General features: G+C 41.3%; 1 protein-coding gene across 1 annotated transcript in view; it reads left to right on the top strand.

The window, feature by feature from the left end:
- LOC146813096 (putative DBH-like monooxygenase protein 2) overlaps positions 1 to 22,391 on the top strand; it is a 334,342-nt gene that overhangs the window by 189,472 nt on the left and 122,479 nt on the right. The window contains exons 7-9 of the mRNA XM_085620074.1: positions 3,634 to 3,800; positions 19,877 to 19,968; positions 20,815 to 20,911. Of these exons, the coding sequence (XP_085476200.1) occupies positions 3,634 to 3,800; positions 19,877 to 19,968; positions 20,815 to 20,911 (356 nt within the window). The remainder of the gene's footprint in view (positions 1 to 3,633; positions 3,801 to 19,876; positions 19,969 to 20,814; positions 20,912 to 22,391) is intronic.

Below are 22,391 nucleotides of genomic sequence, written 5' to 3'. Positions count from 1 at the left end.
AATTTTAGGCAATTCCCGTTCCTGCTGTGCAGGAGTGAATTCCCTCAAGCGCTGGTGCATAGTCAATGCTGCTGCTTCAACTTTTATGTTACTTAACATAATGGTTGATACCGCAACAAAATTATCCATCACTTTTATCCCCAAGTCCAGGGCAGGTCTTGCCCCGTACTCATTCTGTACTTGTTTCAGTAAATCAGGTAAAACTGCTATCAAAGGGGTACCATGAGTTCTGGTGTAAACTGTAACAAAGACTGTACTCCAAGTGGCACAATCGTCCACCGGGGGAGTCATCCCCATCGGCAAACAAATTGCTAATATTCTGTGTTTTTCCTGCAGGCCTGTATGGGGAAAGAATGCTGAAAGCTGACTTGTTTTCTGTGTTATCCAGAACTTAATTTGCTCCTGACTGGTGGGAACCTTTCCCATAATGACATTCAGCGTTTGAGGGCTAATACCCATTGTTGCCAATTGTTGTTGTGCAGCCTGAGCTGTCCGCCCAGGGTTAACTGTTAGAGTTTGAATAATGTTCTGCATGAGATTTCTGTACATTTTTACTAAATCTTTGTATAGTGTTGTTATTTCTGCTGCATCTAAATCAGTAAGATTAGGATGTGGTATATAAGAAGCTAGGACCGGCCAAGTCACTCCTTCTTTTCTGTGCGGACCGAGTCTTACATTTTCAACAGTGTTCAGGAGAGCACCCTTAAACCAATTTGGTTCTAAGAAGCGCAAATAATGCAAACAATGAGAGTTGTTGAAAAGATCATTAATTGTTCATCATGATTTTAATGTTAAATATGTTATAAATGTTATGGTACGTACTAGAGAACTGAAAGTTATTCTTGAGTTGTGTTTGGCATTAGGTCTGTTGAACTGAGGCAGTATTCTGTTTATGTCTATGATACCGGGGTATTTAACTGTTGCAACAAGATGGTGATTCACTGATTGACAAAGGCTGTTTGCAGCCGAAACGCGTCTCTTTTGTTGTGCTGCCGGGTCAGGGGAGATGTGACACGAAAAACTGGTCAGCATTTGAATCCTCACGTGCGTGCTCCTTTCTTCTGTTGCTGGAGTTGGAACTGTGGTTGGATATATATGCACACATGTATATCTATATATATATTCACTGAAAAAACCATAGGTTTCACACATGTTATAGTTAGCTGGAAATTTTACTGATAAAAAACCAATGAAATTCCCCCGTTATAGTTACTGTAGGCAACTATAACTCACGCGACCGTAATCCTGTGCTGATGACATATGTGTCTTTATGAAAAAAAAATACTTGTAATATATGTATAGCTAAAATTTAATGGAAGAAGACATGGGCAAATAAGTGTCTAAATACAGTATTAGCATCAGCAGAGGATTACGGTCGCGTGAGTTATAGTTGCCTACAGTAACTATAACGGGGGAATTTCATTGGTTTTTTATCAGTAAAATTTCCAGCTAACTATAACATGTGTGAAACCTATGGTTTTTTCAGTGAATTTGCAAGGTTTTTTAAACGCTAATTCCTAACTATAACGTGTGTGAAACCTATGGTTTTTTCAGTGAATTTGCATGGTTTTTTAAATGCTAAGTTACTTTACGCCATCTGTGGCGTGCGCGCCCACTTAACGCAGTTCGTTCCTTCGCGCACCGCGCGCCCACTTTACGCAGTTAGTGCCGTGCACGCACGGTGGGCACGCGGTGCGCTACGCGTACCGCGTGCCCACGTTACGCTAGATGGGCCATGTACGCACGATGCGCTTCGCGCACCGTGCGCACATGGAGGACATATTATGCGCTTCCTTGTGATAGGTAATCTGTTGAAAGTTTTTGGGGAAATGCTGGAGTCATATATGCCATGCACAAATGGTGGCATTCGGCCACCATTTGCACACGGGGTGGAGAGAGTGTGGATATTTTTTTTTTTATATTTTTTTACCGTACGCGTACGGTAAGCGTACGGTAAGCGTAATCGGCGAAATTTTCGAAAAATAAAAAATTACCGTTTTTTGCCTTGGGGGATCTTTGAAGACTCAACTAACATGGTTATGTGCATGGGCGCTGTCTAAACAGCCCCTTTATATGTTTTTGCCATTTGTTTATCAGCTCCCCCCTCAGAGTGCGAGAGAGAAAATGGCGGCCACCGCTTCCTGGTTTCGACCGATTCGAATGTTTACTAAGATCTAACAGCCAATCAGAATCGCGCTCGCGCACGCCACCGTACGCGCACGGTAAGCGCACGGTAAGCGCACCGTAAGCTGCCACAGATATATATATTGATTTAAAGGCCATTTTCTCAGATTCTACTGAACAGATTTACACCAAACCTACAAAAGGCACTTCCTTGACCTGGGGACTACCTCTCTGCCAAATTTCATTAAATTCTGTTCAGCCGTTTGGGCTGTAGCCCTGTCTAAAGGTCCTATGGAAAAATGCATGGGAAAAACGCGTTTTGGGACCCCCCTTTTATCTCAGCCCCCGCTTGACGAATCTCCCCGAGACTTTCAGGGTAGGAGCGGAGCGTAGCGCCCCACCTATTTTGAAAAATTTGCGAGGATTCGTCGACCGGCGCCAAAGTTATTCAAAATAGAATGTTGCGGATTTCCTATGGAAACGTGGTCCTAACTATAACTACCTACTGGCGACCGCCAGTAGGTAATATATATATATATATATATATCGGCCTGGGCGGGATGCATTGCCATTGCTGCCCCCGCCTACTGGAATCCTGAACAAGAGGGCTGAAGCAGTCAAAGGGGACCAGAGGCGGCATCTTGAATTTTAATTAGCAGGGGACTTTGAACGCTATGTGGAATATCCTGCCTTCCGCTAAGTACTCAGACTATTCCTAGCACAACTCCATGCACCACTTACTTGGAAGCCGACAAATGCATCCTGGGAATCGCAGTCCTTCAGCAATCTGGGAACTGTGATAGGTGGGCACATCAATAGAGGGGTGGAGCGGACCACGCACCAATCGCGGTGCCGCAAGATATATTTAAATGCACAGCGCAAAAAGCCTCCTGATACATCATGGCGCTGACGAAGGCCGGAAAAGGCTGAAATGCATTCGCCAAGCAATTTGAATAAAGAAGCTTCCTCTGTTCCCCGATGTGGCCTGTGCTCTTTCTTTTGGGAGGAGGTTTTTGGAGATATATATTTATACATATACTTAAATTAAATTTAATATATATATATATAAATATATATAATATATATATATATATATATATATATATATATATATATATATATAGATAGATAGATAGATAGATAGATAGATAGATAGATAGATAGATAGATAGATAGATAGATAGATAGATAGATAGATAGATAGATAGATAGATAGATATTTAAATACATAACATATATAAACACTGAAAGCAAAACAAAAAAAAAACATGTATTTAATAAGAGTAAAACTGAAATGAAGTTCACAATCTGAAATAACTGTATAGGTATTTAGACATTTACCAGGCCGAAATGATGGTAGTCCAAAATAATTAATGGTAACCCAACTTTGTGGTGATCATAACAGTGACACACACTCCAATAGGGGGATTCTGTGTCCTCCTGTACTCTGCTATTATTGTTTTACAACTGTTGTATCAATGGAAGTATTCTGTGCCTCTCTTCTTCCAGGGCGAACAGACAGCTCTGGCATCCGGCTATATTACACCCCAATACTACGAGAGCATGATGTTGGCGTACTATCAACAGGGATTTTACCACGAGCTTTTAGCTTTATCCCTCCAGGGGCAGAATCATTCAACGTTTACTCACTCTGCAAAACGGATCTTTTCAATCAGGTGAATAAATGCTATGTGTTTATTGAGTCATAGTCTGTTGTTTACCCTGAATATTTAGAATAACATACCTGCACATTGGAACACTGAAGCCCCATTACACATTGGAATTGCTGAATCATGTGGCACTACTGTGCCAATTTGCTCTTTAAAACAATGTGACGTAGGCACAAGCCTGCACTCAGTGGGGCACTTGGTTAGAGAATATTTATATATTTTAAGGGGGCATTTAATAAGCTGCTCGCTACACTATATTTTTCATTTGTTTAATGTGTACCAGTTAATTGTGAGTATCTATAAAAATGAATCCTAATTGTGGCATTTTCTAACTGGTGGACAGAGGGTGTTCACCGGTGCGATGACCAGTGACTAGCAATGAGAGGGGCATTGCCTTCGCCAGTATGGAGGTTACCATAGCTTCCATAGGTATCCATTGTTTTCACTAAGCTTATTCACCTGTTGTTTGTCTGCAGGTGTCCATATTAGTGGTTGATTGTCCAGGGATCTTGCTGGCACACTAATTCAGATATATGGCTGCCATACAGGAAGTGAAACTTAGACCACATACTTTGTACAGATCATGTACCTGTGTGGGCTTGTGCGATGGATTTTGATTTCAGGTAGGGCGAACATGAGTGGGGACATGCTCTCAAACAGCATTATGTACCATCAAGAGCCTTTAGGCAGTAGAAGTCCTCTTCTTTGAGGTTATTAGGCATCCTTCGAACACATCAATGATTGTGGTTGTGATGATGATTTAGCAACTCATAGTGCAGTTCAAAGTGGGATTTATATAAAGAAGATTGGAAACAAACTGGAAAATTGCAACATGTTGATAATGATACTGTGACAACAACTGTTCCCGACATCAACTAAAACTGTAAAGATAATGCAGGTCTTGACTGCATTACATTCTTCTGTTGCAACATTGAAGTAGCAGTGATATATTTGAAAACATATCAAGTGAATAACGAAGATGCATGGCTGAGCTATGGTAAGTAAATCTCAAGTTTTTGACCAATTTCCCTTTTTTTAAATTTCTCTGCAGTAGGTGGTAGATGCAACTTTGCTCTGAGGGTCTAATAAACAACCCATCTGTACGGGCTTCTTTCAGCAAACCTAAGTCATAGCCCACTTTTTCTCAGACTGAAACACTCTGACCTTTGGGACCCACAAGTAATCATTTATATAGTACTTGTATGGGCAGTCTAATAATGATACATAGAAATATACTTGTTTTCTCAATCAAGGCCCTCAGTTCTCAAAATATTGCCTCGGTCAATTGTTTCTTCATTTGCATTTGGAGCATTTCTCCTTCTATGTCCACATCCCTAGCCTGCTGCTTAGACTTTTGCACACTCATTTCAGATGTTAAGTCCTTTTTAAATCACTATACTCCAGAATAGACTATTATGATCCATAATTGCTATGTTTGCTCTCAAACGGCTTGATGTTCTATATGGAATATAGACCAACAAGGCACGGAAGAACAATAGTGGTGGACTGGCAAGCGAACTCTTTAACCTGGCTGTTCAAACAAAGTGTGTATTACATTGAGCCATGTTCGTGCATTCATGGGGATTACAGTACATGGCGATGTGGGGACGAGTGTTTGAAGCTGGTGCCCATGCAGAGGATATTCTTTTTCTTCATTCATCGTCTACGTTGTGGGTACCTTGGCATTGCGAGCAATACTCATAGTGCACTAAGGAAAAGGAATCAAAGGCGGCACTACAGAAGATTCGTTTTCCGATGGGTGGGTCTCATTTAACTCTTATTAGCCTGCACCCTTGGTCAAGAGGACAGGGGAGGCGTACATTTTGTTGAAGTGCTCAAGGCAGCTGAGGGATTTGAATGCAGCCCACTTGCGGCTCACCGTTTATCAGGAGTTGCATCCTGCGTCTGGAGTCTGGATGCCCCATCCATGTTATGTGGAATGCGTGACGCGTCACACTGAGAGGTCTAGGCGCATGTGATGCATGTAGTCCTACGCAAGCAGGAACTCATTGGTAGCTGGACCATCAACTGCTTTGTTACTGTGAGGTCACGCAGTGTGACTCCACGGCACCGCCATTTTGATTTCTCCTTCATCTCCGTACCAGAGCAGCTTTGCAGGGTCGTTCATTGATTAAAAAAGAAGAAGGAGGAAGCCTCTACAGCAAATATTTACATACCTTTACTTTTATCTTTGGAGGGACTTTGTGATTTTGGAACCTTATGATTTTAGCGTGTGGATTCCTTAGGAAAAAAAAAAGGAAAGTTGGGATTTGATATTTTTTGGGGGGGGGTTATAGCAGTGCACCACCATTTTGTCTTCACTCTAACCATGGCATCAACGCAAAGTTTTAGCATTTCTACACCTCATGCTTTTCGCCCTTCTGGATCAGAGCCCACCTTAAAATGGATTGATTGGAAGGAATATTTTCTTAATTATGTTGCTGCAATAGATGACTCCGCAAAAATGCCAGCAGTACAAAAAAAGAAAATCATTTAACATTCTTTGGAGCTCTATGAATTAAAAGTGTACAATCAAATGTTGAAAGCTCAGGTTATGGGAGACACAAATGTTTTTGAGGCAGCATTGAAGGATCTTGACCTTTACTTTGCTTCTAAAGTGTGCACTGGAATAACTACATACAAGTTTTTCCAAAACAAATAAGAGATTAGGGAATCTATTCAGCTATTCATAAACGATTGTCGGTCAATGGGGATTCTCCATTAGAGAATGTCATTAATGTAGTGCACAAAGCTGAGATTAACAGGAGAGCTAAAGAACTATTATCCAAAGACAAAGCAGCTGAGGCTATATGCAGAGTGGTAGGTAAAAGGCAAGTAAACCTATGTTTGAGACATTCATTGCCCAGTCCAAAAATTTGAATAAAGACAATGGGGGAGGTAATAGATGTTACCGGTGAGATAGTAGAGAACATTTAGCCTATAGCAGGAGTTGCCCAACACTGAAACAAAAATGTAGTAGCTGTGGAATAATGGGGAATTTTGCCAAAGTTTGCAGAAAGAAAAGAAACAATGTTAAATGCATTCTAGACAAGTTGATGATTATGATGAGTGTGGTTTTTGTGATGAGAGGCATGAGTGTGTGATGAATTTAACAAGTAAGTTGATTTTAAATATTAGTGATCATAGTATAAAAAACAAACCAGTATGTTGGATGAGCATTGGTAGAGTGCGAATCAAGATTTTTGTTGATTCTGGATTACCATATATGATCGTAAATGAAGGCTACAGGTTTAAAGAAAGACACACACAAGACAAATTATATGGAGCAAAAAAGGGGCCTCAGTTATTGGTTTGTTTGTTCAAGGAAACTTACACTTCATTCTAGATCCCAGCAGTACCGCTCAATTCGAAGTAGTGGAAGAACGATGTGTGGATCTGCATCATTTGAAGTTTGTGGATCAAAGTTTTCATTTGCGACAACTACTAAATACAAATCAACATTTGAATGGACTGTGGATTGCCAAACAGAGTTTAATCTGATAACATCTATAATTGACAAAATTCCAGTGCTGGATTGCTTTGATCCAAATTTGAATTGTTGTATCACCACCGCCTCCAGTGGCAAGGCGCTAGGAGCAGTCTTAACCATAAACATAAGGGTGGTAAAGAACTTATAATCTCATTTGCATCAGGAACCCTTTCACCTACTGAAGAAAGGTTCCTGATTATAGAAAGAGAGGCCTTGGCATGTTTCAGAGCTTTTGTATGGGGAAAATCAGTCAACATCTTATGTGATCATAAAACTCTTGTGAAATTATTAACAATGGAAGAATTGCCAGACTATCAATGAGGATGCAAGATTACACTCATAAACTTGTGTGTTTACCTGGCAAAGACAATATGGTAGCTGACTATTTGTCTAGAATACCCCATAAGTTGGAAGAATGTGAAGGTGAGCTTTGGAATAGTTTCCAAATAGCATTATACATGGGGATGGCAGCAATGCTGTTTGTAAAGAAAAGTGTCTGGCAGAGAAAGAGAAAGGTGGAGTACTAGTTCAGGTTAAGGGATTTCTTGAACAAGATTGGCCTAACAAAAGTAATGTACCAGTGAAGGTCGAACCATTTAAAGTGATTAGGTCTCAACTTACAGTAGATAATGGTACCATTTTGAGGGGAGAGAGAATCATTCTTCCAAAGGGTCTTTGGAAGTCAATAATAGTGTACCATGGTGCCATTTTGCCATTGTACAGACCAAGAGTTTAATCAAGAATTTGTTTTTGTGGCTGAATGTAGATGTGGATGTTGAGAGGGTTGTGATAGGATGTGACAGTTGTGCTGGTGGGGATAATTCATTGAAAACCTTGAGACCACATATGTTTTTTTTCTTTTTCCTATACAGCCCTGGGAAATGGCAGCGGTTGATTTTGTGGGTCCTGTGGGGGAACAACAGAAATGTACTATTGTACTTATTGATTTATTTGCAAGATGGCCAGTAGTTGAAGTGGTTAACAAGGCTGACACCAATTCAGTTTTAGAATTTCTAGATAAAGTTTTCATTTCTGAATGTTTACCAAAATCAGTATTAAGTGATAATGAGGTGAAATTCCTTTCAAATGCATCCAAAGAATACTATAAGAAAGAAAGCGTGCAACACAAAACTACTTCCCTATACAACCCAAGTGAAAATGGTATGTTTGAGAGATTCAACTGAGTTGTGAAGGGGGTTATCCAATCTGCCTTTGATAGCAATAGATATTGGGAGCTTTAATTACACAAGGCAGTTTGAGCATAGAGAGTAACAAGGAATGAAGTCACAGGGTTGTCTTCATTTGTGGTTATGAGGGGCCACAATACTAGGTCTAAGTTCAATCTAAACTAGTTATATCATGTTTGTGTTGAACAATGGTCTCTTGAAATAGTGCCGAACAGAATGGTGGAACATCATTCTAAAATGAAAATGCTCTATGGTAATAAACATGGGGTAAAGCCGGTGGAGATCGCTGTGGGTGACTGGGTTCGCATAAAGAAACCTAGCAATGTTGAGAAGGGACAGAGTCAGTATTGTGAACCTGAGGAAGTAATTGAGGTTCTTAGCAATGCTGTCAAAGTGAGCAGTGGAAAGGTATGGAATTGGAAAAGAGTAGCTTACAGTCCTGCAGAGTATCTGAGAGAAGTGAGTACAACCTCCCAGAACTAGATTTTTTAGTGGTTAGATTTTAAAGCAATAGGAAACAACGATTTGGAAAATTTTTCAAATTCTAGTATTATAAGAGGGGAAGTTGTTGAGGTGAGTATTGATGAAGGTGAAGTGAGTGTTGAAGGCTGTAGCCTGAGCAACATGATAGTATAAAGTGATGATGGTGTTGGAGAGTCAAGAACGAATGGTAGCATGGAAGAGAGGGACATTGAAATGAATGATGGAGACATGGAGGAGTGTCGAGGGCAGAGAGTAAGGAACCCCCCTGGTGATTGAAGGATGTGGTGTGTGGTGAGAAGGCTTTTCTTGGAAAAGAATAGCACAGTGTAAGTGGGGAATTAATTAGCGATGTTGGCACATTTCTGATGTATTTCTAATATGTTGCAGTCCAAGTGAAATTTTGTGTTTCATTAGTTAGTTTTTGTTTTTTGTTATATTAAAAGGGGGTATGTTATGTTCCATAGTTACCATGATTGCTCTCAAATGGCTTAATGTTCTATATGGAATAAAGATCATCAGGCAGGGGAGAATGGCAGTAGTGGACTGGAGATAGGATGTGTTTACCTGGGAGCTTCAAACAAATAAAGTGTGTACCTCATTGATCCGTGTTCATGCATTCATGAGCATTATCATCATCACCTCTCCATTTGTTCCTTTTGACTGCGTCACAGTCCAGCACAGGACATGAACGTTAAACAATGTGAGGAGGAATAACCCAAGGCTAACATGACATAGACAGTTTTCAAGGGTGTCCATAATCATTTGAAGCACAATTATTCAGTCTCATATCAAAAATGGGGAGCTAGAAGCTAAGATAAAGAGTTGCCTCAGGTTTCAAAATTAAATAAAGCTTAGACAGAGGGAGAGAATTCTTGTTACTGTGCCTCTCTGAACTGTCTTCAATGGGGAGAAGGGGGAACCTACTTGGTGTTATGAAAGGACCCACACCAACCGCTACCACTGGTGGTATGCTCCATATTCGTTACCTCTCGCACTTCCCTACTGTGTTTGGGTGGGCTCAACAAAGTTGGTTAGCAGAGCTCTGCATATTTCACTGTGCCACAGGTTCTTATATCAAAATTGCCTACATTTTATCCATATATTGATCGTGTACTTCTTTATTCAGTGTATCTTTTCAAGATTATAACCAATATAGGATGTCCCAAGTGTATACATGTACTCATGCATTTAGGGTCGACATGTTTCATCAAATAAAAATCGCCTACAAAAAGGTTATCTGGCTTTCTTCAAGACCACTGCCTAAGATCCCTAACAACTAATTTCAAAAACTGTACACTGTTTGTGTGACTCCATCATTAGTGCACTTGTGATACACTATGCATGCTTATACCAACCACACATGGGGAAATTCCCTCATCCTTAAATCTGTGAAGATAGGTAGAGAGACATGGGTTACTGTTCATTGTACATGCAAAACAAACATTCATTCAGCACTCCGCACTCATATATTGGGATGTAGGTGCTCAAAGAATTTCCATGCAATCTCATAATATGGCAAAAAGCAGACACACACTGCCATAGTGATGAGGTGAGATCATTATTGGTACATACAAAGATGTGTGAAGCACACCTTTGTGCATAATACAATTCAGACAAAACGAAAGCAAAACAAAAACCTGGATGTACATTGGTTCAAACCCATAAGGTCTGAGAGGTGGAAGAGCTCTGAAGCCACACTCTACAAAGTAAAAAACAGTACTCGTTATGTTGTGCAAACTGCACCATTTTCAGTTCCATTAGGAAAATCAACAGTGTGAACAAAAGCAGGAATAGAGCCCCCCCCCCACCCTCCCAGAGGCTTACTTTGGCATGCGTCCAACATAGACCATGTGGCCTATAAGCATATTGACCTACATACGTCCTCTTGGTATGCATCTTGATGGTTGGGTAGTGTGCAAGTCCATAAAGAAATTTCTCCCTTATCACATGGGTTATCATGAAATTTACCTATGTTACTATATTGTCAGATTGCTTTGTGTGTGTTGTTTCAATGTTTGATGGGAAATGTAGTCCATGTTGGAGTATTGTCATCCTGGCCATAATGCACGCTCAAACATCATGCTTTTTCATACATATCACTATCCCGAAAGGCAGAACCTTGTATCTCTTTGAGGCCTGATTCAAATGATAGTTTATGCGAGAATGGTGCTCATATACCTATTGCAAAGTACGCAGTAAAGATTCTGCTCATTGATGTTCACCCATACATTAGGCTGCTAATCCCTCACTTTTTTGAATGTGCAAATATTTTTCCAACAAGTTTAACCAAAAGCAATTAACTAATTTCATATGTCCTTAATCAGTTGTTTCACGTGCTATCATCCTTCTTTCTATAAATAAATGTGTGAACTTTCAATGTGGTGGCTGTTTGGTCATTACCAGGATTATGGCTTGCATTTTGTACTTGTTAGAAATTGCACCCTGTACAAGCAGAAGCCACAGCCATAGTCAGTGTAAGCTAAATACACCCTAAAAGATAACCTGTGTTCACCCTCTGGTAGCTTGGCACAGAGAAGTCAGGCTTATCTGAAGAGGCAATGTCTAAAATATTTGTGCAACGCACTCACACAGTAACACAATGAATACACCACAAAAAGACTCCACAGTTTTATAAAAAATAGATTATTAACTATTATGCATCTGCAGCGAACATAAAAAGAGAAAAACACCTCTTAGCATTGTTTTTGTGCGAGAAGGTGCCCCTTCATGCACAAAACCAATCCTGCATGCAACGGAGGCAAGGGTGCCTATATTGACGCTAGACTGCCGAAACGTCGCAAGCGCAGGCAGAAAGGAAAGGAATGCACTTTATTGCTTAAATATAGTGCATTCCTGCCCTTTCATTTGGCGTAGGGCTGCCCTATGCCAACATTCCATAAATACGCCCCTTACTCTCTTTCTCTTCTCTCAGCAACATCTCTCAGCACAAGCAAAATAGAGAAAAGCCCATAGTGCACGCTGCATTTCTGTTCTTCAACTTGCTGTAACAGGAATACATTCTCAGATGATGCATGTTGCTCTGTTCTTTTCAATATATAGTTCTATATATGTTATGCTGATTTGTAAAGCACATGGCTACACAAAGGCTTCTCAGCACTGAGTGATGCTTAGCCCTTGCAAGGCAGGGCAATGCTGAGTAAGACGGCTAGTGAGTATATAGCTATGTTTTGAGCATTCTCCTTAAGCGAAGCTCATCGTTTAATTTCTGATTTCAACCGGCATGGAGTTTCATTGTTTTGGAGTCAGGTATGAGAATGACCTGCCACCCCATCTCATCCTTTGCATTATAGGCACTTTCAAGACTTGCGCCTCAGAGGATCTTAAAGCCCTAGAAGGAGTATAAGGTGCCAGAAGGTCCATGATCAGAGAAGGCCCCTCCAATTTGTTGCTCTCTGAGCTAGACATAATGTCTTAAAATTGATTCTTTCTTACACTGAGAGCCAGTGAAGAGCGTCAAGAGCATTTTTTGCTGAGGACTATTTTGGCATGTTAAGGATCAGTTCGACCGCTATATTCTGGATCAATTGTAGTCTTTTGATAACATATTGAGGAGCAGCCAGATATAGGGAGTTCCCATAGACAAGACTGGACAGTATCAGAGCCTGCACTACCATTTTCCTAAAAGTAGTAGGTGGAATGTCAAGGATCTTTTGTAGGGTTTTGATTGTCCCGAAACAGGATACTGTGATTTTTTTTTGCCTGTATTTCCATGGATAGGGCACTGTTGAGCTGCATGCCTAGGCTCTTCATGGGGCTGATGGGGATGGGGGGGGGTGTCCTAGGCATGCTGGTCATGCAATATTCATTTGAGGGTTTGGTTTATTTCCTAGTAGCATCACCTCCATTTTATTTCCATTCAGCTTAAGTGAATGAGTTGTTATCCATCATACAACTTTCTCCAAGCATGGGGCTTGATGGGGTTGGATTTGTCCTGTCTCTGGGGATAATGAAACGACCATTTGAGTGTTGTCAGCGTAGAAACAATCAGCACTCTAAATTCCTTGACAATATCTGCTTCCGGATAAGATAAATGTTGAACAATGTTTGGCTCAGCGAGGAGCGCTGTGCGAACCCACATTTTAATGTGAAGACATCAGAATAACAGAGGGGGCTCCCAGATTTGGAAGGACCAGTCCTTCAAAAACAAACAGAGCCATTCAGGGTAGTGTTTTTTATTCCTTAGTGTCTCAGCCTTTTTACCAATGTTACATGGTCGACTGTGTCGAATGTGGCACTCAGGTCGAGAAGTATGATAGCTGCTGTTAGATTTGAAATGCGACACTTTGGGTTCAATGTACCTTAGGATGCGTAATGCTATACAATGAAAGTGTTGCAGGGAAGGTGATGCGTCGGTTCCTTACACGCAAGAATGGTAATACGTCGGGTCCCTACTGAGGCATAGGGGATGCGTCGGCTCTTCTCTGTGAGGGAAGGTGATGCGTTGGTTTTTTACTGTGCTTCCGTGGCAATGCGGCATGCAACGCCATGATGCGATGAAGATCCGGTACAATGCAACAAAGATGGCGTCTTCTTCTTCATGCGACACGATGCGTGCTCGCCCGACGGCCGTGCAGCGACTCAACGATACTTCTGAGCCGTGGCAGGCCCTGCGACACGCTTCCCGGTGATGCGGGAGCATCTGATGCAACGCCGATCCTCTTCTCCAGCAATGCGAGGCGCTTCGGCGGCCCTGCTTTGACTCAATGATTCTTCTGAGCCGTGACAGGCCCTGCGACATGCTTCCCGGTGATGTGGTGGCATCTGATGCGACATCAATCCTCTTCTCCGGTGATGTGAGGCGCTTCAGCAACGATGCGACGGCCCTGCGGTGACTCAACGATTCTTCTGAGCCGCGACAGGACCTGCAACACGCTTCTTGGTTATGCGGCGGCATCTGATGCGACGTCAATCCTCTTCTCCGGTGATGTGAGGCGCTTCGGCAATGATGCGTCAACTGCAGTAGTGGCAGCACACTTCTCCGTTGATGTGGCGGCGTCTGATGCAACTTTGATCCTCTTCTTCGGCGATGTGACGACAGCGGCGGCGACACGCTTCTTCTTCATGAGTCACGCTTCCAGCTCCTTGAGACACGCAGTCCCTCAGAAAGCCTCGCACAGCAGCAGGCACTTCCAAAAGACTCTTGGGGAGCTGGTGGGTGAAGCCTGTTGTCCCTGAGACTTCAGCAGGAGGCAAGCTCTCTCTCAAGCCCTTGGAGATCCTTTACAAGTTGATGAAAGTACACTCAAAGTTCCTCTCTCCTTTCTTTGGCAGTTTAGGCAACCACTGCAGGCCAATCCCTCTAGCTTAGGGATAGTCTCTCCTCAGTTCCTCTGGTTCCCCTCCTCAGCAAAAGTTTCTTCTTGTTTCCCAAAGTGATCTAAAGTTCTTGGGTTTGGGTCCCAGTATTTATACTCAGTTTCTCTTTGTTCTCTGAAGGCAGAGAGGCCTTTGCCTAGTCCAAACCAGTTCTGGTCAGTACTGGAGCACTTTGTTGACAAGACTCCTTTTTTCCTTTCTCAGTGCAGGGCAGAGACATCAGATGCACCACATCTACATGCAGATCTTTCTATTCAGCCATGTGCCGACTCACCCTGTCTCCTGGAATCCCCCAGCCCCTGTCACTCAAATTCCAGATAAGGAATACACAACCTCGCAGAGGCAGGCTTGGATGGTTAGGCAAAAAATACCTACTTTCGAAAAGTGGTATTTCCAAACACAGAATGTTAAAACCAACTTCACTAAAAGATGTATTTTATCATTCAGGCATACTAAACTCGAATTTCTACCTAGTTCCCTGAGTCAGTTAGGATTATAAGATGTAATAATCAAACTGCCCATTCTGGCCTATGGGGAACAGGTAGCCTTGCAATAGTGAAAAACAAAAATGGCTGTAATTCACTATTAGGACATGCCACACACACCAGGACATGTCCTACCTTATACTTACAATGCACCCTGCCCATGGGCCTACCATAGAGGTGCTTGATATGAAGAAAAGGGAAGGTTTAGGGACTGGCAAGTGGGTGCACTTGCCCAGTCAGCATGGCAGTACCAGACTACACGCAGGCTCTGCAATGGCAGACATGAGACACACTTTTACAGGCTGATTCTGTGGGTGGCACAACCAGTGCTGCAAGCCTACCAGCAGCATTTGGTTTACAAGCCCTGGGCACTCCCGGTGCACTGTACTAGGGTCTGACAGGTAAACCAAACTAGCCAATCATGGAATCACTAATCCATACATCAATTTACCATAGGGAGAACTTGCACTGTGGCACTGGATAGCAGTGGCACAGTGCCCCAAAAGCATCTAACACCAGCAAAAACACATGAGGCAACAGCAAAAAATGGAAAGGAGACCCATGCCAAGGTGCCTGGTCTAACAGCTGCCAAGCCTCCCTTGTCAAGCAGCAATTTCGACTCCATTGTGGTCGTAAGCAATGCAGTCTCCATGCTGAGTTGAGGTATGAAGCCGGTTTAGGTTGCATTGAGAGTACGGTGTCTTCAGCGAAGTAGGACAATTTTTAATTGACATGTCATTCAAGTATCTTCCCCATTGATAGAAGCATGGAGATCGGTCTATAGTTCCCCGGGCACAACATATCCAGATTAGGCTTCTTTAGCATAGGCTTAACCACTACATGCTAATGGAACTACGGAAGAGGGATCCTGAATAATTTAAATAGGTGAGGAAGTGGTCAGGGAAATGAAAATATCAGCAAAACATACTGGACTTCCTACACGTATATACTTCAATAGTAGGCAATATGTCCATACAATAGATCACACCCACAGACCAAAAGTGTACAAAAAATATAAATTAATTTATTATATCATTTTTCTTTTTCAGAATGTTTATATATCCATTTTTCCCATTTTATTTAAACTAGTAGGAAATATTGTGTACAATAAATAACAATGATGAAATAAAACACATCATGACCAGCACACAACGTAATGACAATGATCAATGACAATAGTACGACATAAGAAAAACAAGAAATATTCACAATGGAAAACAACAATAACCGTGTTACAAAACAGTGAACATGGAAACAAAATACATGAGACAATAACTGTAGAAAAAACAAAAGACAAGCGCCGACGCGCGTTTCGGAGATCCTATAAAGACTCAACAGGCTCCTTTTTCAGGGCACACAATGTGGATCATTTAATGGAGAGCAAGTTTAAATGTTCACTTCCAACGTCATTTGGTTATAGTGCTGGAGTTTGTTCAATTTAAAAAACTGTTGGTCTGTGGGCGAAGAGAAAATAGAATAGATGTCTAAATTTTACATAAAACTGAGGCTGGATGAGAGAAAAATGATGAGTCTAGGTATAATCAGCAAAGTAGAAACCAACACCAGGTAAGTTTGAATAAACATACTAAAGTGAAAAAAGTGGAAAAAGATAAAAAGAATATAAAAAACCAAAGAGTGAAAAAGAAATAATACCAATCACCTCAACTTCACAGATGTATGTTGATAGACCTACTTGAAATGTAATCCTATGTTAAGGATGGGGCCAGACCAATGTGCAACTTCAGAAAAAATACTGGCGGCTTGAAAAGGTAAAAAGAAGAACAAAGTCAGGCAATCAAACTAACAATAAATCAACAAAGCTAAAGTGCTTGGTGAATTTGGAGCCTGGCAAATGGATAGAGTGCTATCTGATGGATTGAAAGATCCATTCCTCAGACAACTGGGAGGCTAAGAATCTCGGCCCAGATATGTACCCAAAAATTTCATAGCAAGGTACTCACATAACTCAAAGTAGCCCACTGAGCGTGGTGTTTATTTTAAGGTCCAGGGTGTTCATAGGGTTAGATATGAATCCAAAGCCAAAAGTATTTATCAAAGAACAGTAGTGTAGGCAGGTTAACATGATGGAACGTCCACCTAGTGGTGAAACAAAGCGGGGAATATGATGCACTACTTTGTGAGGATGGGATGTTGGATAAGTTAATATGAAGTCAGTTACTCACTTGCGGATTACTAAAACTCCACACTTCTCACTATATTTAATAGGGTGGAGTTAAGAGATTGAGTCGACTCGTGCACTAAATGAAGCGCTTCGTATGGTCTGTTTGTTAGCGAGAAGATACTGGTTAAAATCTGGAGAGAAAATACATCAGCAGCCCATTAGTAAGAAAACTAAGGTGAATAATGAAATGACAGCGAAGGTACCTCACTGGGGGGACGAATACTTACCGATTAGTTTTAATCCCGACTACAGAATGTAACGCTACCGGCGTATTTATTTTAAAAACCAGGATATTCATATGTTTAGATATGGTTCCAAAGCCAAAGGTATTTATCAAGGAACCATTATGAAGATAGGTTAGCGTGATGGAGCGTCCACCTAGGAATGAATCAAAACGGGGAATATAATGCACTACTTCACAAGAATGGGATGTTGGTAAATTAATATGAGATTAGGTACTCACTTACGGATTGCTAGAACTTTACAGTTCTCACTGTGTTTAATAAGGTGGAGTTAAGAAATTGAATCCACTCGTGCACTGATGGAAGCGCTTCGTATAGTTTGCTTATTAGCGAGGAAATACTGGTTAAAATCTAGAGAGAAAATAGACCAGTAGAACTTTAGTACGAGAACTAGGGTGAATAATAAAATAGCAGCGAAGGTACGTCACTGGGGGGGTGAGTACTTACCGATTAGTTTTAACCACTACATGCTTCCATGCTTGGGTAACTATTCAAGTTGAGAGAGATAGATGAAGCAGCGAGGATGTGTGGTGGTGCCGGGTCCAGTGGGGAACTATATTTTACTTTTTCCAGAAGGTCAAGGAGTGACTCCATCATGATGCGAGAAGCTAGAGAGAGAAGTTCTCCTTTCCTGTGAGGCCTGAATATCTGAAAGTTTTGCCAATGAGCTTCTAGTCTGTTGTAGGTTACTATAAATATCTTCCAATTTGTCTTGAAAATAGGCTGCTAGTTCATTATGCCAGCTGTGGTGGGAGTGGGCAGCGAGTTTTCATCTTTCAGAATAGTGAGTGGCTTAACTATGGAAAAAATCTTCCTGCGAGCACTGGCTGCTTTTGAAATTGAGGATTCATAATATACTGCCTGCACACTTTTAATTTCTTGGTGATAGTGTCTGGTGGCTATCCTATAGGAGTCTTTTAAGTTATCATACATTTTACTGCAGTTTCTTTCAATGACTTTACAGTTTGTTTTTAAAGAATACTAAGTTACTTTTGAACCATGGTGCTGACCTTTCATTTTTTATGACCTTTATTGTTGAGATGGGTGTGACTTAATCTAGTGAGTTCCTTAGTCATTCATCTACTGAAGTTCTGGGTGGCTTTCAACAAAAGATTTGGTTGCGGCTAGTAAATTCTCCCAGTTTTCCTTATTCAGTTTTGCCCATCTGTTGCCAAGGTTTGTTGTGGTTGTGTAGACCGATGGGGCGGGGTGCCTTCCATTGTGAATGGAATTAAGGCATGGTTGTCCTGACCAGTGGACGTGGCGGTCCAATTTTTTTGTTAGAGTTGTTGCTGAACACTGGGTCAAGAAGGTGCCCTTTAGTATGCGTCCCACTTTTACTTTCTGAGTCAGTTATAGGTTTGCGAGATCATGTAACATGTTTGTGATGGTTGCATTATTTAACCCTTCAAAGTGATTAGTGATTAGTGATTAGTGATTAGTGATTAGTTAAATCACCAAGAAGTGAGAAATAATTTTTTCCCATCGCAAGGCTGGCTACTGTCTCTGGGAGGGCTTCACAGAGGGATTTGAATGGACCTGGAGGTCTATAGATCAATAGAGCTGAGAAAGAAGTTGTTGCTGTCAAATATATAGTGAAAGCGAGATGTTCGCAGTCAGGGATGGGTAGGGCTTAGTATGTGCATCTTAATGTGTCTCTTAGAATAATCACAATGCCCCCTTCCCTTGTGCATTATTTCCTTCCTGCATATCGAATATCCTGGGGGGAGCGCTTGAATGACATCTGACATGGAACTATCATGTAGCCATGTTTCCTTTAGGAACAAGACATTGATTTGTTGCTCCATGATCGGTGAGCATAGTTTGTGCTTGTGGCTGGTGAGGGGGCTACAGTTGAGGAGTGTTAGGTTCCAGTTTTTGACCCAAGGCCTTTTATCTCTTTCTACTTGCAGTTTAGTGAGCCTGAATCTACATGTAGGGCAGCACCCCACCTCATTGTCTGGGCAAATTTGGGGGCATGGCGGTTTGGTGGCTTTGGGCTTGAGTGCATGTAGGGACTGATCAGAGTAACTTACTATATTAAGAGTGTCTGGCAGCATCCCTGGCTCCTGGTCCTGGTTGGACGCGGATGGGCGCGGACGGGCACGGACGGGCACGGACGGGCGCAGACGAGCTTGTGCAGAGATCTACACCTATGCAATGTAGAACTATATTTGGCAGATTTATACCTGAAATGTTGCCAGTAGAACTATATGACCCAATTTTGAGTCATACTTGTCCCCATTTCCTCAGAAGGCGAGAGCACAAACCCCTTCCACTGGTACAAGTCTCAGCCTGCAGCGTTTGAATTGCATTTATGCAGAAAAATGTAAGCTCATGCATGGCCGTAAATCTGTGTACATGGCAAACTCCAACCATTGAATTACCTCTCGGAATTGGGTAAATGAGTTTCATGCTTTTAGATTGATCCATAGCCCCCCATCCAGTGGAAGTTAATTATATTCATAAAAATCATGCTCAAATACAGAGGGGAAATGGTCAAATGCGCCTTTCTCTCTTTGACCCAAAAGTTTTCATCCATCCCAATCACTCTCTGAGATGTTCCTTGTTCCAGCACACACCAGTCTATGAGCAGTAGGTTTTGGGAGCAGCTTGAAGCAGGATTTCTGATGTGCAGCAATGTTCCCTGAAAAGTTGTGTCTTTTATTGTTGTAGGTGACAGACAAGGTGATTCCAGATATGCAGGTGTTTGCTAACCTCCTCCATACTCACCTAGCTGGAACAGCGGTACAGGTGGTTCAGTACAGGTAAGCAAAGCTGTGGTGTGGTGCCAACTCCAAGGGTGATTAGTAAAGCTTCTGGTCAATAGGAAAATAGTGACACACCAATAAGTATTTGTATATATTTTTTGATTATCGTTTGCATTTACAATTGATTCTCACAATACAGACCTCAAAAGGATTTCACTGTTTCTTGTGTTTCTGTTACCAGTCCAAGCCACTAAAAAAGCTACGTGATGCTGTATTGGTTAGAAGAATCAGTTACATAAAACTCTTTATTCAAGAATGTACATAAAATATCGTAAATGCTTCTTGAATAATCAAAACAAGTGGTCTTGGATTATTGGTCAGCAACACATAATTTGACAGTGGACAGGAGAGGAATACTTTCTCATGATTTGATTTCCTAAGAAATAGATTTGCTGTTGGAACGAGCAAGTCTGTGTCTGCTTGTTCCATACACATATGAGTAGGTTATCAGCAATCAAGGGGCAAACATAACTGGGCCTGAAAGTTCAGATTCCAAATATTATTGTCTGAGAGGTTTTGTTATGCTATGTAAGTTAGTGTCTCTCATGGGACTGCATGTTGCTGAATGGTATCTGGGTCATGCTGATCGGATCTGAACTTGTGGGGGTACATCACGTGTAGGCACTCCCTTCAAGAGCAGGTGTAAGAGAATTCCCAAATATAAATTTCATGATAGAAAATCTGTGGTATCACATTTAGAGGTCCTATTTATTATATCTGTCTTTTTGGAGCCAAAGCCTGTCTAAATCTAAGGGGAAAATTCCTTTAAATCCAGCCCAAATATAATATTTTGAACATGTTTTACAAACGAGAAAGTTCTTAACAGCCTTTCATATCTTCAAGAAATGGAACCCAGATGGGATTCTTGGGCCGAGATATGTCCTACGACTTCAGCCTACAAGAGACAAGATACATTCCTGCAATCATGCCCATCAAAATGGTAAGTGCATTACCTGAGACTGAATGAACTGTTGTTATTACTGAACTAGTTCATCTGGGACACACTGCTTAAGGGGTCTCCTTTGGTATTACATTCCACAATTACATTGATTCTTAACAAGTTTGTCAGCCAATCCAATATGCTGAATTAATTTATTTTAAAGTATTTTACTAGATCAGTTCCTAATTATACATATCTGCCAAATAAAATATTAACAACTGAAATGAATAGAACCTTACAGACTATATGTTCCATAAATATTAAGGGACAGGTCATAAAAGGTGATTGCAAACTGTGCACCAACATTTTGTGATCTGCCTGTGAATTTGCAGCGTGTCCATCTACTACTAGGTCACATTGTAAAATCTGAAGTCTTTGGGGGTTGCAAAATGACTGAGTGAATCAATATTGATTAGACAGCTCACTATTTGTAACCCTCTGTGATAGGCTACGAATAACAGAGATGGTGTCCTTTAAGCAACAGCAAGCCACTAGTCCTGTGGTTGATTTCCCAACAGGGATACTTTTTTTTAAAGCAACTAATGTTCCTTAAAGGAATTGGTGCTGCTTTAAAGAAAAAAATGTCCTGGGCCAGATTCACTGACATTTTGAGTCATGGTTGCTCCACCTTTATGGCTCAACCATGAAGCAAAATGCTATTAGATATTTACAAAGTGATGCAAGGGTGATTTGCACCACCTTGTGTGACTTTCTAAAGAAATGTACCGCAGCAAGGCGTCTCATGGGTGGAGCATGGGTGTTCTTGTGCATCCACCCACGGAGTTTACACAATCCCAGATTTACTAAAGTTATTTTACGATTGCAGAGACTCCACACTCGAGTTTGAGACTCCGCACGTAAAAGGATAGGCCCAACTGTAATTTTATAAAAGCTCCAGACCTGAATCCCAACTTCTGTGTTGGTATTGAACTTTTTGTTCTTTGTAGTACCGATTATGTATGCACATACATACACCTCTTCTGCACCATTTATTTCTGTCTGTTATGAATAATGTTGAATCATCACTAAGTTCTCCACAGGATCAATAATCAAGAGGTTATTTAGAGTTTGCAGACAGCTTGTCATGGACACATGTTGAGTATTGCTATCTCTGCCAAACTGACGGTCTATTTGTAGTTGAATAAACCATCATGTTTCCGCTGGTAGTGCCCTAGATGGCTCTGCCAATGGAAAGTTTAGACCAAAAGCCCAAACAGACCAAAGTTCCAACAGACATTGGCCATTGGCCTAAGTACCTCAAACTGTCTGACCTATTTTAATTCTGCTTTTGCATTTGTTTTGGAAAAACCAAGCATTTAGTTGAACTGTTTTTGAAAAGACAAAAAGTTTGATGAGCACAAAACATTGCAACCATTCAGCAAACTTGCAGTTCCTTCAGAGGAACTGCCAGGAAGCCACAGAGATCTTCACCAGGAAGGAGGAGATCTCTCAATATTTAGAGATGTCGTCTGGAAGGTGG

This window comes from Triturus cristatus, chromosome 7, assembly GCF_964204655.1.
Source record: "Triturus cristatus chromosome 7, aTriCri1.1, whole genome shotgun sequence".
Classification (NCBI taxonomy): Eukaryota; Metazoa; Chordata; class Amphibia; order Caudata; family Salamandridae; genus Triturus; species Triturus cristatus.
The sequence above is the reverse complement of the archived record's forward strand: the minus strand, read 5'-3'. Positions and strand labels throughout refer to the sequence as shown.